Source organism: Camelus bactrianus, chromosome 7 (genome assembly GCF_048773025.1).
Source record: "Camelus bactrianus isolate YW-2024 breed Bactrian camel chromosome 7, ASM4877302v1, whole genome shotgun sequence".
Taxonomy (NCBI): Eukaryota; Metazoa; Chordata; class Mammalia; order Artiodactyla; family Camelidae; genus Camelus; species Camelus bactrianus.
The window spans coordinates 80,536,200-80,553,761 of record NC_133545.1 but is presented as its reverse complement, the minus strand read 5'-3'; the positions used below and the strand labels follow the sequence as shown (position 1 = coordinate 80,553,761).

The 17,562-nt window shown below is 34.1% G+C and overlaps 1 protein-coding gene across 25 annotated transcripts in view; it reads right to left on the bottom strand.

Moving 5' to 3' along the window:
* SUGCT (succinyl-CoA:glutarate-CoA transferase) overlaps window positions 1-17,562 on the bottom strand; it is a 622,687-nt gene that overhangs the window by 540,443 nt on the left and 64,682 nt on the right. For all 25 annotated transcript variants that reach the window (XR_012508284.1, XR_012508287.1, XR_012508285.1 and 22 more), the window contains exon 8: window positions 10,270-10,413. Coding sequence is in view for 5 of the 25 variants with exons in the window: in XM_045510767.2 (XP_045366723.2) it covers window positions 10,270-10,413 (144 nt within the window). In the remaining 20 variants the exon portion in view is untranslated. The remainder of the gene's footprint in view (window positions 1-10,269; window positions 10,414-17,562) is intronic.

Below are 17,562 nucleotides of genomic sequence, written 5' to 3'. Positions count from 1 at the left end.
AATTTACAAACAAGTGGAAATTAAATAATACATTCTTTAAAAAAAAAACAACAGATCAAAGAAATTTCAAAGTAAATTAGATGAAGCGAGAACAGTTTTTAGAGGGAGATTCATCACTGAAAACACCTATATTAAAAAGGAAAAAGATTTCAAATCAATAACACAACATTTCACCTTAAGAAACCACAAGAAGAAAAGCAAACTAAACCCAAAATTAGCAAAAGGAAAGAACTACTAAAGATAAAAGTGGAATAAATGAAATATACAGTATAGGAAACCAATAGAGAAAATCAATGAAATCCAAAGTTGGTTTGTTGGAAAGATCAACAAAATTAACAACCTTAAGCTAGACTGACCAAGAAAAAAAAGAAAGAAGACTCAAGTTACTAAAATCAGGAATAAAAGAGGGAATGTTTGCACTGACCTTACAGAAATAAAAAGGATTATATAAGAACACTATGACCAATCATATGCCAATAAATTAAATAACCTAAATGAAATGGATAAATTCTTCAAAGATACAAATTATTGAAACTGACTAGGTAATAGAAGAACTGAATAGACATATAACAAGTAGAGAGAGTGAATTAATAGTCATAAAACTTACTGGGGAAAAAAAAAGGGCAGCAGCCCAAGCTTTTTTTTAGCTTCACAGATGAATTCAAACAATTAAAGAATTAGTACCAATTCTTCACAAATTCTTCCAAAACTACTAGCAGAGAAAACAACTCATTCTATGAGGTATTACTCTAATACTAAAAACTAAACACAAACACACACACACACACACACACACACACACACAGAGAGAGAGAAAAAGAAAACTACAGAGCAATTCTCCTTTTTTAATACAGACCCCAAAATTCTTAGCAACATACTAACAAACTAAATACAGCAACCATACTGAGAATTATACAACATGACCAAGTGAAATTTTTCCCAGGATTGTAAAATTGGTCCAATATACAAAAATCAGTTTCAATTGTTAATCAAGCAATGTTAATTAATAATCAAATAATATATTAATAGGATAAGTGACACAAACCAATTAATGATGTCAAATAATAGCATTTGCCAAAATCCAACACCCTTTCATGAGAAGAAACATTCAGCAAGCTAGAATAAAGGGAACTTCCTCAAGCTGACAAAAAAAAAATCAATGGAAAAAAACCACAGCTAACATCATACATACTGGTGAAAAACTGAAATCAAAAAGAAAAGGATTATCTGTTCCTGCCACTTCTCTTCAACATTACACTAAGGTTCTTTCTACCCAGGGCAATTGGGCAAGAAAAAGAAATAAATGACATCCATGTCGGAAAAGAAGTAAAACTCTCTCGCAGATGACATGACCTTGTACATAGAAAATACTACAGTTAATCCACTGAAATAATCAGAACTGAAGAAAAGAGCCCAGCAAGATTGCAAGATAAAAGATCAATATACAATCCTTATGCTAAATTCTACTACTCAGTGCTGACCATATTACTTATCAAAATCATTCTTCCAAAAGACAAGTCAAGATTTGTTGTATTTGTGTACCCCTCTTAAAAGCTAAAACATACTCCCCAGCCATCTTTGTTTATCATCACATTGCCAGGAATAACAGCATGCTTGACACTGGGCACTCAATAAACATTTAAAAGTGAATAAATGAATGAATGAATGAATGAATACTAGGAGGGCCTTATACTCTTATGAAGAGTAGAATACAGTGCAGAATCTGGATCCAGACTGAGATCAGGTCCCAACTCTGCTATTTACTGGCTGTGTGACATAGGGCGAGTTACAATGTTATTCTGTGTCTCTGCTTCCTCCCCAGTAAAATGGGAATAATAGAAGTGTTGGGAAGATAAATTAGCTCACATCTGCAATGTGCTTAGAACAGTGTTTAGTATAAAGTAAATGTTACACAAATTTTAGTATGTTCTTAAAGTCACTCTCAGTTCAACTCTGGAGAATATAAACAGCCTATACAATATAGCATCTACTCCAAGGTCAGCAGGTTTATAGCTCTCTCTCTCAGTGTGATTATTGTTAATAATCACAGCACTATTTTTCCAGAACCTGTCTCAATCTTCTCAATGCCAGTCTCCAGTCAGCCCAAGTGGCAGAAAAGATTAACACTGTTTGCAATCCTGCACTGCTTCTACTAAAATTCTACAAAAAGAATTCAACTTCTGCACTATAGGCTTGATCTAGTACCCTGCCAACAAATTCCCTTCCCTACAAAAAAGAACAGTCTGTTACTGACTTCCAACTTCTAATGGTCCTACTAACTATAGAATGTTGGATTATTATTTAAATGTCATAGCTCACGTCTGTTCTTCAGATCAGTACTAATAAATGGCCAGATTTAATGATAATGTTAACTTCTAAGGGATGACTTTCAGTCAGCCTTTTGTCAGTTCCTGAAACATGCCAAGTTCTGTTCTGTTTCAGGTTTTTGCGTTAACTGTTCCCTCCATCAGGAATAATCTTGCCCTGGCTAACAGAAATGTCACTGTTATCTTTATCAGACTGTTCATTTCCTTATGCAAATTTATCACTTATTACTTGTTTATTGTCTGTATCTTCAACTAAAATATAAATTCCATGGGGCAGGAACTTGCTCGCTTATTTATCATTTATTCTAGAATCTGAAATATAGTAGATGAGAAGCATGTATGGACAGATGGCAAGATGAATAATGGATGGATGATGGATGGATTCTGTTGGTGCAGATTCAACTTAATTTCTTAGTCCCTAAGGTGAGTATCAATAGGTTAAAAAAAATAGAGATCAAAATAATAACTTTTAAGGTGAAAATACACTTAGTATATGGCATTTACCGTAACAATAAAGTTAATTATAGAATTTTAGAAGATTTTCAATGAAAATGATTGAAACAAAAGCAGTTTTCTTTTAGCCCTCAATTACCGAGAAGATGAAATCAACTAGAATATCAAAATTTCTAGTCACGCCAGCTAATCAAGATCTTATTACACATTGCTGGTATATAATGACTCTAGGCTACAAAAATCCTGGGTTCAATCCCCAGTGCCTCCATTTTGAAAAAAGCCACCATTAATTAGCCAATACAGAAGGATATAATTACTACGTTTCATTTTACATAAAATTTTCTGACCCTAAAAAGTACAAAGATGAAGGTGGAACAGATATATTTAGCAAAAGAAACAAACTGTTCTAACTCTAATAATAGAGAAAAGAGGTTATTCTAAGACTGTTAAATGCACCCTTAGGAACAGTCAATTAAGTTCTATAACTATTCTATAAGATCCTGTAAGGACAAAATCTAAATTCAGGGAATATTTGTCAACACCAATGGATCTTTCTCCTATTTCTTTTATTTCTTGAACTTAATTATGTTTCTATTTTTCAGAACATTTTGAAAGCACCAAATTGTTTCAAAGTATCTAATGAATGAATTAAATTAGATCACAATAAACTTGCCTTCCTGTTTTATTCTTTTCTCCTTTGAGATATTCTCCCACTAGTAATTTTCAATTATTGTAAGTTAAAAGCCCTGGTTTTCCTCACTGTGGCTCACGGCATATAAAAATATGACACTACCAAGAATATAACTAAAGATTTCAGTTATATAAAATCAGAGCATCCTCCCAATACACTTGCATTTTGCTGAATTTTCTTCCAAAAAGAAAAGAAAAGTGAATCATGTTTTGTAATACAGTCAACTTGTATTCAATCCAACCAAGAGTATAAAAGAATAACATAAAATAATAGATTATCTACAATTCTTCGCAGTTTTCTTTGGAAGTCATCTGATTTTTCATTTTTAGTGTGTCTTTACCTTTCTATTTACTCATTTTAATATTAGTTAAATATTGATATTCATTTATCCCCTGAATTTAAACTGACAGAGTACTGGGAGGCCTTAGAGAATGTTAGTTAATGAATGGAAATTAGATGAGGATTCAAAATTGGCCACAAGTAACTAATGATTATCAGGCTAACAAGAGCCTTCAAGGCAGGAATGCATTAGGCTCCTCAGAAATATGAAAATGCAAACTTGTAGTTCTCTAATTTCTTGAACCTTCTGATGTCATCCTTTTTTTTTCTCTCTCCCTACTCCAGTCTCTCAAATTCTATGGCCATAGATTGTTGCCCTTCCATCTTTCCATCTTCTACTCACCCTTCAGCATAATTTCAACTTTCAGCTTCTATTTTCTTCCTGGATACAGGATTGTCTTTCCTTACAGATTTGGCACATTTTAGACTGTTCTCAAGGGAATTCTTCCAGAGCTGATCTATTAATTAGGTATAGTGCCTAAGGTCCACAATACTTTAGGGGTAGACAAAAAAGTTTCAATTTTAATTTCTTTGAAAATCAGAAGAACAATAAATATTTTTCTTTATTATGTATAATATCGCTAACACATAATAAAGAATTATAGTCACCTTTATACCAATTCAGTTATCAATATAATTCTTAATATTTTTATGGAGGCAAGGGCCCATAAAGGCAAAATTTTCTAAGGTCCACAGAAGTCGTAACAGCCCCTGAAATCTTCTGTCACCCCAGCCTTACATCCCTCCCCAATCAAAACCGGTCCATTCTTGCTTCATGGGTAAGACCTAGACCAGAGGTGACTACAGATTATCAAAATCTGATTTAAGGCGATGGTGGCAAAACTCAATAAATTTACTAAAAACTATTAAATGGTCACTTGAAATAGGGTGAGTTTTATGATTGGTAAAACATCACTCAATAAAATTGTTTAAAAAGAGACTAGGAAAAGCAGAAACACAGGCATATCTAAAGATACGAAAAGATGAATTTCATTATTATTATACTTGTTTGAATCAAAAGTTTATCCATAAAAATATGCTACAATAATGAGAGTTAAATTTTACCTACCCTAAATATGAATATACAAACACAGAAAAAGAATGGTGAATCAAAAATGCCAAAACATTCTATATGCAAAAAAAAATACAGAAGTTTGGTGCTAAAAAGACTAACTTGTTGTAGTAGTAATTAGGGGAGCCTGGTTGCAATTAAGTACAGGAAGGATATTAAAACTTCCAAAAGATATTTCTGTAAGCCACAACAGAAGAGTAAGAGCAACAGAATAATTGGAACCACATCCAAACCCACTTCCTTGTTATTTACCAATATCATCTAAAGAATACTGTTTAGATGCTAATGTTAGACAATCTTCAGTTGACAGCTTTAAATCATATTAAGACTAAAAAAAAAAATCAAAGAGTTTTATGACAAGGGTTAAAAGTTTATAGCCTTGAAACTACAAAAAAAGTTGGTGCCCACTACAAACCACATCCCGGCAACTGTCATGTCTCTGCAATGAAATGGTTTTGTTGTGGTTGAGTCAATCATCTCTGAGTTAATAACTAGCTACTATTCAAATCAAGTGTAATTTGTCTATTGTACACTAGATCACTTTTAAGAGAGGGGGTACAAAATTTCATTTTTAGCAACTGATATTGAATGTTATAATCATTCATTTGTCATCCTATGCCGTACAATCAAAATGAGTAAAACTATTTTTTTTTTTACCACTGCATGAAATTTCAGTCATTTTCCAGGCAGCTGAAATTAGGTTCAAATGTTATCTGCTTAACGCAAGTGAACATTTATATAAAAAAGAAAATGAATACATTTTTAAAAAGGTGAAGTTTCCTATTATGTTACTTTGAAAAGTATCTAGAAATAGCACCTCCCATTTACATAAAGCAGGTTTTAATCATTTTGTGGTTTGGTTTTTGGATCTAAAATCTATAAATGTTATCTTAAATTGAAAAAGTAAATGAAGTTAGTCAAGATTTATCTATTATGAAAAATTATAATAATTATGACAAAATGTCAATAGCCACCTTTTTAATCTCAGCACATTTCTAACGTAAAATATTTTTCAATAATCTAATACGATTTACAGCAATCATCAATAGAAAACTTTCTAATATAGAGAATTTTTCATATCCTTTATTGCACTAACCTCAAAACAGCTCAGTATGTTAGTATAATGAGCATTTGTTGATTGGCTCCCCAACATCATTTTCCCCTTCTTCTGGCTAAAAAATAATTACACCATTCTTCAAGAAAATCACGTCTCCCCTGTCACAGCCATATGGTTTGGGTGGAGTTAACCCTATCCCTTGTACCAGGAATGGCTTAAGCCAATCAATATACTTTATCTTTCAGGTCTCATTAATGGATTCAGGAAGTCACTTAATGCAGTCACTTAACAGTCGTGGTCTTGTAATCTGGGACTTCTAGGAAAAGGCACTTCCTTTTTCTTCCATGGGAACTACTGAAAGATTCTGAAACTTTCCTGAGTGGTACAGTGTAAGGATGTAAGATCTGGAACCAGAGCTGCTAACAACTTTAGCTCCACACAATGAAGGATGGAGAAAAAGGGAGCGAGAAGGAGAAAGGCAGAGAGAACAGAATGGAAATGAAAACAGGAAAGTAAAGAAAGACAAAAGAGGAAAAAGACCGAGAAAAGAGACGCTCAAGGCTAGAGAAGTGCAACTGAGAAGAAAAGAGAGTCCAGAGCCAAGGAACAGGGCAGAGGCAAAGAAAAACAGAGCTCAGGCTCCAGTGAGTTGGGAGAATGAAAAGGCTCTTATCACCCACTGCGTCGCCTTTTAGGTAGGCTAAGCATAGATTATTACCTGTACCGCTGCCTTTTGAAATCTCTAATACTGTTCACAGCTCAGGGGTCGTTCTGAATGTAGCGACAGTAGCAAGCATCCAAGGAGACAAAGTATTTGGTTGAAAAAACCATCACCTAACAGAACTTACAGATAGAGAAACAGAAGTTTTAAAAGGTTAAAATCCAGATTCCTAAGCATGACATACGAGGCCCAACCACATTCTATAACCCTATTTGGGAACCACAGGTAACTATATGTCACCTCCAACTTGCACGTACAACTTGGTTGCCTCTAGTAGTAGACCATGAACAGATGTGTGGCCTCCAACTCCAAGCCTAGCCAGCACAGAGCCCGGGACACAGCAAGTGCTCAGGTGACTGGAGCTGAAACAAAACACCCAGTCATCTCGTGACTCCAAATGCTATCTTTCTCAAAATTCTCATATTTCAACAAAAACACTTGTCTGTCAGGTTAAATGTCATGATAGTTTTCAAGAGAAAAAAAACTTGTAACTATGTGTGGTGATGGATGCTAACTAGACTTACTGTGGTGATCATTTCACAATATCTACAAATACCAAATCATTATATTTACACCTGAAACTAATATAATGTTATATGCCAATTATAAAAAGGTAACTAATGGGGGGGAAGGTATAGCCCAGTGGTAGAGTGTGCATTTAGCATGCACAAGGTCCCGGGTTCAATTCCTAGTACTGCCATTAAATATAGAAATACAAAAACAAACAAATAAACCTAAATACCTCCCCCCATAAAAAAAAAAAAAGGTAACTAATGAGTCTTAAATATACTAATAATTTGGGGGGGAGGGTATAGCTCAGTGGTAGAGCACATGCTTAGCATGCACGAGGTACTGGGTTCAATCCCCAGTACCTCCATTAAAAATAAAATAAATAAATAAACTTAATTACCTCCCCCCACCAAAAAAAAATTTTTTTTAAATATATACTAATAATTTTAGCAACCTTTGACTGGATTAGCTTCAGCACAATAGGCTAATTCACTGCTACCATATTTGCAGAAAGCAAATCATTTCATCTTAGTTATTTATCAAGTACTTATTCTACATCCATGGATTACCACCTTTTCCCAATTTTCCCATCAAATTTAAGTTATGAGGCATACCGACTGGTAACGGTGGTTCTCTGATTGACCTCCAAAGATTGGTAGACCTGCTATTTGACAGATACTGGGCTAGGCTTTGAGGATACCACTGTCAGCAAGAACAAACATAATTCCTACACACATGGAACTCACAGCCTCAAGAAGCAACATGCACGACAAATACAGACACACTCAAAGCGGCTGAAATGTCTAGATGTGTGTATGCGTGCATGAGCTTGCATTTACTGTGCGCTCACTTTCAAACAGCCCTGCCAATTACTCCGCCCACCTCCACTCCCACCCCCATGGAACCATACACCTCGAGACTGTGAATCACTGTGTTAAGTGCTAGAAGAGAATTAAACTCTGTAATACTCCACAAGAGAATTTTTCCAAAGCTAATTAACTAGTCATTGACATACTATAAGAAGAGCTGTCTAGGTAGAGATTAGGAGGCCAAAGTAGAGTCCCAAATATGGGACCAGCTACATAATTTGTGAGCACTGGTGCAAAATGAAAAAATGTAGGGCTTCTCATTCAAGGATTATTCAGAATTTCAAGGCAGTGACAGCAGAGCATTTAAATTAAGCCTAGTGCCCTCTGGCTGCACAGGTCATACCCCCATGAAACCTTCATGGCTTCCATGTTTACTGGATGTGCAACCTTTACCCAGTCACTTAACCTACCTCAGCTTCCTTACAGCTATAAAATTAGTGGAGGGGAGAAAAGACTTCCAGCTTCTTCCCATAACTAACATCTGTGTTTCTCTGTTAAGGAGCTAGATCATTCATTTGCAGAGAGTTCTTTTACACTTTTATATAACCATTAAAATTCTGACCAAGACTCAAAGCTAATATTAAAACCTCACATATAATATAGTATTTCACATTCAACCATATTAATGTTTTTTACCTCTATACACCACCTTAATTTTGTCTAAAGAGAAAAATCTCCAAAGCAGAGTTCCAAGTTTACTATTTTCCCATGTATGCCATTTAAATCTGAAATTCCCAATTGAGGTCTCTGTCTTTAAAGCAATTTTGCCCATAGTAAAATGTCTCCTTGCATAAAATAGATATTTTCTTTTTTTCCTATCCCTGAAAAATTATCTATTCATAATTAACTTCCACATATGGTACAGCATCTAGATCTGATCCAGTTAAAAGGAGGCAAAATGTTGATTTGAGAGTGAGTTAACCCTTTTATTCTTTCCGCTTAGCATTTAGCCTAACATAACTGATAGCTATCTAAACCAAGGGTTCTTAATTTGGAGTCCATGGAAAGAATTTGGGGAAGCAATTAACTTGAATGGAAAAAAATTATATCTTTATTTTCATCAACCTTTAACTAAAATTTAGCATTTTCTATAATTATGAATGTAGGCAATAAACCACAAGAGTATTAGCAGTAACTAAGTATGACTTGATCACCAGTAAATATTACACATATTTTCATATCATATTATAGTTATTGCACCCATGAATAGATCTTCTGGTTTAATGTATTAGTAAAAAAAAAATACATGCTATTATAACACAAAATTGGTTTTTACACTGAAATGAGTATATTTCAATATGATTGGCTACCTTTGTAAACCTAAATATCTCATTCTATGCATTTAAAAACTTGATTGTCATTTGCAGCAACATGGATGCTCCTGGAGAATGTCATTCTAAGTGAAGTAAGCCAGAAAGAGAAAGAAAAATACCATATGAGATCGCTCATATGTGGAATCTAAAAAAAACAAAAACAAACAAACAAACAAACAAAAACAAAGCGTAAATACAGGACAGAAATAGACTCACAGACAGAGAATACAGACTTGTGGTTGCTGGGGGGTAGAGGGTGGGAAGGGATAGACTGGGATTTCAAAATTGTAGAATAGATAAACAAGATTACACTGTACAGCACAGGGAAATATACACAAAATGTTATGATAACTCACAGAGAAAAAAATGTGACAATGAGTGTGTATATGTCCATGAATGACTGAAAAATTGTGCTGAACACTGGAATTTGACACAACATTGTAACATGATTATAAATCAATAAAAAAAGTTAAAAAATAAATAAATAAATAAAAACTTGATTGTGAGGAAAGGTCCACAGACTTCACCAGACTACCCGAAGAGTCCACAGCACAAAAAAAGATGAATAAATTCTGGTAAAAAGAAGTCACAGAGCTCACATGACAATAAAATAGAAACAACTATACTCTGTCTCAAAAATAATAACAGACCTATTCAAATAAAAGACAGTCTTTAATATTTTTGGTTCAACTGCAATGTCTGCATTATAACAAAATTTTTGTGGTTTTAATAACTTTAATTTGACAACACCAAAAACCCAAAACAGAACAGCTTTTACTGCTGTTGGCTGGGGTTGGGAAGGGTCTTGCTGTTTTGGTTTTGTTTTTGCACACGTGACAGCGGGATTTGACATGAAAAAGCATTAACACAGATACATGTTTTTACACCACTATCTAAAATGTTATTTGGGTTGGTACCTGGGATGACAGTAGGTTACAATCAATGAACAGTCCTCTTCCAGTTTTATATCTGTGTATCAATCCAGCCATAATGGCTCCATATGCATAAAGGCCAGTGGCAAGATCAGTCATGGCCACTCCTGGACGAACTGGATCTCCATCCTGATTTGAGAGGTGGGTTGAGAAAAACAGAGAAATTGAAAATAAAAACCATCATATGATTTCTCAAATATTCTAACGTCAAGTAGAAGAAGGAACTGCATATCATGTGCACACACATACATACAAATGAAACAAATACAACAAGTTGCTATTATAGATACCTGTTGATGGTAAGAACATATTTATATTTACTGTATATTTATCATATTTCTCAACCCACCCCCACCAACCAAACTAAACCAAACTACACGAAATAAAAGATTTTTAAAAACATGTCTGAAGATCCTTCTTAATATATTTTACCTTATTTACACGAAAAAAGTTAATAATTGAATTTGAATTTAAATGGGTTACTCTGTTAGAGAGGAAAGAGTTAAAGAAGTTTTTTGGTTTTTTTTCCTCCTGTTGGGTAAGAGGCTCTCCCAGGAAAGACGAAGGCAGAAGACCTGGTCTAATTTCGTTATAAGAGTGCTAAAAACTGGCAAATATACTAATGGTATTTGCTTTTTTTAAAAAAAGAGTATTTATCTATAAAAGGATTTTAGCAGGATACTCCTGGTTTAGAATTACTGTGGTAAACAAACCTAGAATCTATAGATTTAGTTTCAAGGCATGAGCTATGAAACTACCTGAGTATAAAATGGAAACGTGTCACAGTCCATCAGTTCCGAGTTACATGAGGTAACCCGTGAACTTCCTTTGCAACTGTATCTACTGCTGTGGGATTGAGAATTTTGCCATTGTGAGAAGAAAAGCTCTGGGGGCCTCTCTCAATGTCCAGAAGCTCTTTCTGCTTCTCCAGTGTCTTTTGATTGCTTGTATCCTTAAAATTACAAGTAAAGCTTGAATTGATTAACATCTCCAATTCATGTAAGTCTGATTTGACAATCCAATCCTTCACCATATGTAAAGGTATTAGAATAATGCCAGGCAGACAATAAGTACCCCATAAAAATTAGTTACCAAAATGTTCATCAACATTATTATTAACCACTGTTGTATCAGACAGTTCCTATTTTTCATTACCTTGAATTCTGCTAAGTCTTTCATTGCACATAATACCTAAAAAACCTACATTTAACATTTCATCTGGTTGATACGTTCATTCATTCACTTCCTTATTCATTAATTCCAGCTGATGTTCAGTCATTTTCAGAAGCTAATTTTTCCTTTTCTGAAGCTCATGCATAAACTACGTTAATCATCTTACAAGACAGCTAAATATGTTAAAATCAAGTAAGTGAGACTATATAGTGAGTAAACATATTTCCCTGCTTTTCAACACAATTTCAAAGAATATATTGACATAAAAATTGGAAACTTCCGGGAGGCTTCTAACTATTTTTATTGGCAAAACTTGTAGTGGCTTGAATCCATTATAATTATATAATTATATATAATCCAATATAAAATTAATTTTGTCAGTTGGATTTAAGATTATTTAATGTATTAAAAGTGAGAGTCAAGTTCAAATTTGTTTATAGACATCTGCTATATAAATATAAATATAATATATAATATAAATATAAATATAAATATAATCATATATTATCTGCTATACTTCTCAGACCAATAGGAATAAATAAGATAATAAATCCTTTATATTATATTTTAAATTTCCTGAAAAGTGGAGACTGTACCTAATATTCTAAAACATCATTACATAATCCATAATAATATTGTGAGATGTATAAACATTAAATAAACATTGTCATCTATCCTTAAAGACAAAATTGTCGCTGTTAAACATGATCTTTTGTTCCAAGTAATTTTAATGAAATACTACTTAAAAGAGGCTTTTTAACACAGTTCAGATTCAAAGTACAGACAAGCTGAAAATGAAAGCATGGGAGAAGATACATCATGGAAACAGCAACCATAAGAATGCTGGAGTGGCTATACGAATATCAGACAAAACAGACTTAAAACAAAACAAAAAGTTGAGAAAAAGAGAGAGATTTTTATCATGAAAGAAGGGTCAGTGCCTCAGGAAGATATAATAATTATAAGCATACATGGGCACAATAATAGAGCCACTAAAAGTGACAGACTTGAAGGGAGAAATAAACCCCTTAGGAATAATAGTAGGCATGTCAATATTGAAATATGAATAGTGAATAGAACAACTAGATAGAAGATCAAAAAAGAAATTAAAATCTAAATGACACGATAAACCAAGTATACTTAATGGACACAAAATGCACATTATCAAGTGCACATGTAACATTCTCTAGGATGGACCATATGCTAGACCATAAAACAATCTAAAATATATTTTAAATAAGTGAATTTATACAAAATATGTTCTCAGATCACAATGGAATGAAATTTATAATCAATAACAGAGGCACATTTGGGAAACTCAAAAGTACATGGTCAGTAAACAACATTATCCCAAAATAACAATGAGTAACAGAGAAAGTCGTATAAGAAGTTAGAAAATACTTTAAGGTAAATGAAAATAAAAGCACAACATATCAATATGTATGCTCATAGTTAAAGCAGTATTTGAGGGAAATTTAGAACTGTAAGTATCTATATTAAAAGAGAAAAAAACATCCTGAATCAATTACCTAGCCTTCCAACTTAAGACATGGAAAAAAGAAGAGTAAACTAAACCCAAAGCCAGTAAAAGGAAGGAATAACATATATTAAAGCAAAAAATAATAAAATATAGGAGTCCAATAGAGAAAATCGACAAACAAAATGTTGGCTCTTTGAAAAGATTAATAAAACTGACAAATTTTTAGCTGAACTGTCCAAGATGAAAAAAGAGAAGATTCAAATTACTAATATCAGGAATGAAAGAAGGAACATCACTAACAATCTTGCAGAAACAAAAAGGATTATATGGGAACACAATGAAAAACTCTGCCCCAACAAATTACAAGACCAAGGTGAAATGGATAAATTCCTAAAAAGACATAAAATACTGAAACTGACTAAACAATAAATAGAAAAACTGAATAGATACATGACAATTAGAGAAACTGAATTCGTAATTGAATTAGTAAACACAAAGCTTCCAATGAGAACAAAAAAAAAAGACCTTTTTTTAGCTTCACTCTTGAATTCTACCTCTTTACAAACACTTACAAAACCTGGATAAGGAGGAAACACTTTTCAACTCATTCTATGAGGCCAGTAAAAACTGAAGTCAAACCACACAAAAACATCAAAGGAAAATAAAACTATAGACCAATATCTTATGAATGTGAAAACACGTACAAAAAAATCATCAACAAAACAAAACAAAAAAGACAAGTCTCCTGCCATAATGTCGCATACAATTTCATGCTCTTCAAAGTGCTTCAACATATGCTGTTACATTTAACTCTCAATAATAATTCTGTAAGTATCATTATTAGTCCTATTTTATAGGTTAGGAAAGAAAGACTTAGATGATAAATTAACTTATCGAAGTCACAGAGAGCAGATGATAAAACTGGAACTAGAATGCAGGAATTCTGACCCCAAAGCTTCTGTTCCTTTCACTACCATCTTCCTTCCATATATTATTCTAATTCATCATCTCTCCTTTTCAGACAATCACAGAAAGCAAAAGTTGTAAATGTGTGAATTGATTTGTCATTTTTACAGCTACAATTAAGAAATGATCAGTCTTGATATGAGATGGCTTGTTCTATACAATTCAAGTAAATGGCAAGCAATCTAATGCATCCACAGAGAAGCATACTTTTACCACTCTGAAAAATGTAAACCAAAACCCTTTTCAGAAAATAACTGGAAGAATCCATTCATTGGGAGCCCGCTAAATTAAGAAGTGGATAAAACTACAAACTTTCGGAGATCCCTTAACACACCAAACGTACTATTTTCTTATCCAGTTATTAAATACCATGTAAATCATTTTGAGTTAGCTCCCACAGTGAGATGCCCAAAATATCATCTAGCCTGGCTGTCCTCTTGAGTTTAAATAGGGTTAGACTGGGAGAAAATGGAATGGATGGTTGGGGAATTGTGGTATTTTAAGGGAAGGCCAAAGAAACAATTCAGAAAGTTATTTTGCTTCTTTCCACGTTGTTCTTTAAGAAAAGGTTTCCTAGTGATAGTTTCTATGCTACAGCTTTCAGTGCTGATGGATCAGAGACAAACCAAAACAAATCTAAACTAAATGTCAATGTCTCTGATTCCTGAGACAAAACAACATTCACATCCACTAAGATCCACACATTTCTATATGTAAGAGGCCTCCTCTGAACTCATTTATATATTCTAGAAGGTAGCTCCAGACCTCTACTATTGACTTTAGTCAAGAGTTGTCTACATCTGGTAGGATTTAGGTAAGCCATACCCAGAAGCAACAACAAGAAGAACTCGAGGACTTTTCCTATCCTATAATTTTTACCTATTTGGTTTGATTTTCATTTCTCATCAATAAATGATGTCTCAAAGAACTATACTATGGACTTGGAATGCAATTACTTTCGAAATAAAAATCTTTCTACACCAGTGTTACAAGTTATCCAATACAATTCTTCCTGAATCCTCCAAGATAAACCTGATAGAAACACTCGAGGTACTGGTAGTGACCACATGCACGGAGCTGCTAGAAAAAGCCAAAGAAAATCAGGAGATAATCTGGTTTTTAAAAAGTTATTTTAGTCTTATTTAATTATGACAAAAATTAGATGGAACCAATTAAGGCAGTCTTGGAACATGATAACCCATCAACATGTAGGAGAACATTTATCTTTTTGCCGTGTATGGCAATGCATTAGTTTTATCCAAATGGATTATCGTCATTAAGATATATGTTTTTAGAAGTGTGGAATAAATGGTGAAAACATATCCTTTTTACACACTCAGAATTTCCATCTAATGTATCAAGAGATATCTGTTCTTTTCCTTTCATTCTGGTCTTTTCCTTGATAATTAGTTTCTGACACTAATAACAGAGAATGTTTATACTGAGATCATATAAGCTTAATTCATAACCATTTTTACCACAGACAGAGCCAAGAAAAGATCAATTAAAGCTACAAAGTGTCCATTTTTACTAACAGATTTCTCCACAAAGTGGAAACACTTTGCCTAAATCCCAAATTCTCTTTACTCAGCACTGCAGCATGTTAAGATTGTGACAGATTATATTTGCCAAAGCTGGCTGCAATATCTCCCGTTCCACACGCCTTTTTAGTACCTTGTCACTCCTGCCATCAAGAGGTGGAATCTAATTCCTTTCTCCTTGAATCTGGGTAGGCTTGTGACATGCTTGTCACCAGTAAAATGCAGAAAGGTTAGAGCATGACTTCCACAGCTACATTACAAAACGTATGCAATGGCGACTTTGCCTTGTTCACTGAAACACCTGTGTTAGTAGAGCCCTGAGCCCCCACGTTACCCAGCGTGACTGCTCTGTGGCCACACGCTGTGAGGAAGCCCAGACTAACCCATTCAGAGACCACATGCAGAAGCCCTGAGACTACATGGAGCGACGCCTGGGAGACCCAGATTGCTCCAGCCCCCACTGTTCCTGCTCTGACTGCAACTGCTTGAGAAATACCAAGCCAGAACCACCCACCTGAGCCCTTCACCAACTCCTGACCCATGGAAAGTAAGAGTTAATAAAATGACTCCTCTTGTTTTAAGTCCCCGAGTTTCAAGGTGATTTGTTACACAGTAATTATTAACAGAATAGAGATCAAGGCTTACACATGACCAAGAAGAAAACTGGCATACAAAGGAGAAGGAATACCTGGGAAACAAAAGGATATAAAGTATAGTACTTGCCCCAGTTTCAGGTGTTCCAAGATCCCTCTGTAAATATATGCAAAAATTCTGTATGTTAATTTTCTAGGAAAGGTTCAACAGCCTTCATCAAATTCTCAGAGAAGTCTATGACTCTTTTAAAATATATTATAAACTGATTTATAAATTTGGAGAAAAATTTGCAAGTAGTTTGGATGACTGAAGCAAAGAATGAATGTGAGGGTATGATAAGAAGTAAGGCTGGATAGCATATGTCATGAAGGCCTGGTACCACATCTAATGAGATTAGGTTTATTTGTTTCCCTAATTATGATAGGAAATAATTGAAGGATTTCTTTTTTTTTTTTAAGTGTCAAGGTCAGTTGTATTGGATACAAATTAAAATTACTAGTGGTATCACTTTGTAGATTAGACAAGAGTAAGAATAGTAAGATTTGAGATTAGAGGCAGGGAACCAAGTAGGAAATCACTGCAATTATTCATGAGAAAGATCAGGGGCCAAACTAAGTCAACAGCAGTAGGAAGGAAAAGATGGAACAAATGGTCACAGGAGTTGTAACACAGAACCAATCGGACTTAGTAACTGTCTGGGTAGAAGTGTAAGTTTCTGGTTTTGGGTTAATAGTTCAATTGAGATAGGATGAAAGGAAAGAGAAGTAAGTTTGATGAACTGGTTTTTTGTTTGTTCAGTTTAAAGAGCTTAGAGAATATCCAATCAAGACTTGAATATGCAAACCTAAAAATTAAGGGAAAAAGAACTGGGTAGAAGACACAAATTTGAGAGGCAAAACACCATACATGGTAGTTAAAACCACAATAGGTTTGAGACACTGCCTAGGAAGAACATATCAAACAATGCTACCCAATAGAAACATAATATGAACAAGATAAAAATTACTAAAATTCTACTAGCCACACTAAAAAAAGTGAAAGGAAACAGGTGAAATTAATTATAATATTTCATTTAAACTAATATATCTAAAACATTATCATTTCAAGTCTAATCAATTTTTAATTTATTAATGAGAAATTTTACATGATTTTGTTCAGATGTCTTTGAAATCCAATGTATATTTTATACTTAACAGCACATCTCAGTTCAGACTCCCCACATTTCGAAGAAGTAATAGTCACATGTGGATGATGGTTGCAGTATTAGACAGTATAAAACAGTGAAAAGAACAGATGAGGTCAAAGCACAGAATTCTGGACGCAATCATTATTTTAAAAGCAGGCTGAGGAAGAAGAGGTTACGAAGACTGAGGAGACGGATATCGAGGGAGACAAGAAGGGAAGCGCACTGAGGGACCGCCAGCACTGATGCTGCCACAGCGGTGAGACAGGAAAGGGAAATGCCCACTGCAGCGCCCAGGTAAGAGGTCATGGGTAACCGCCCAAGAGTGACTGCATTGATGA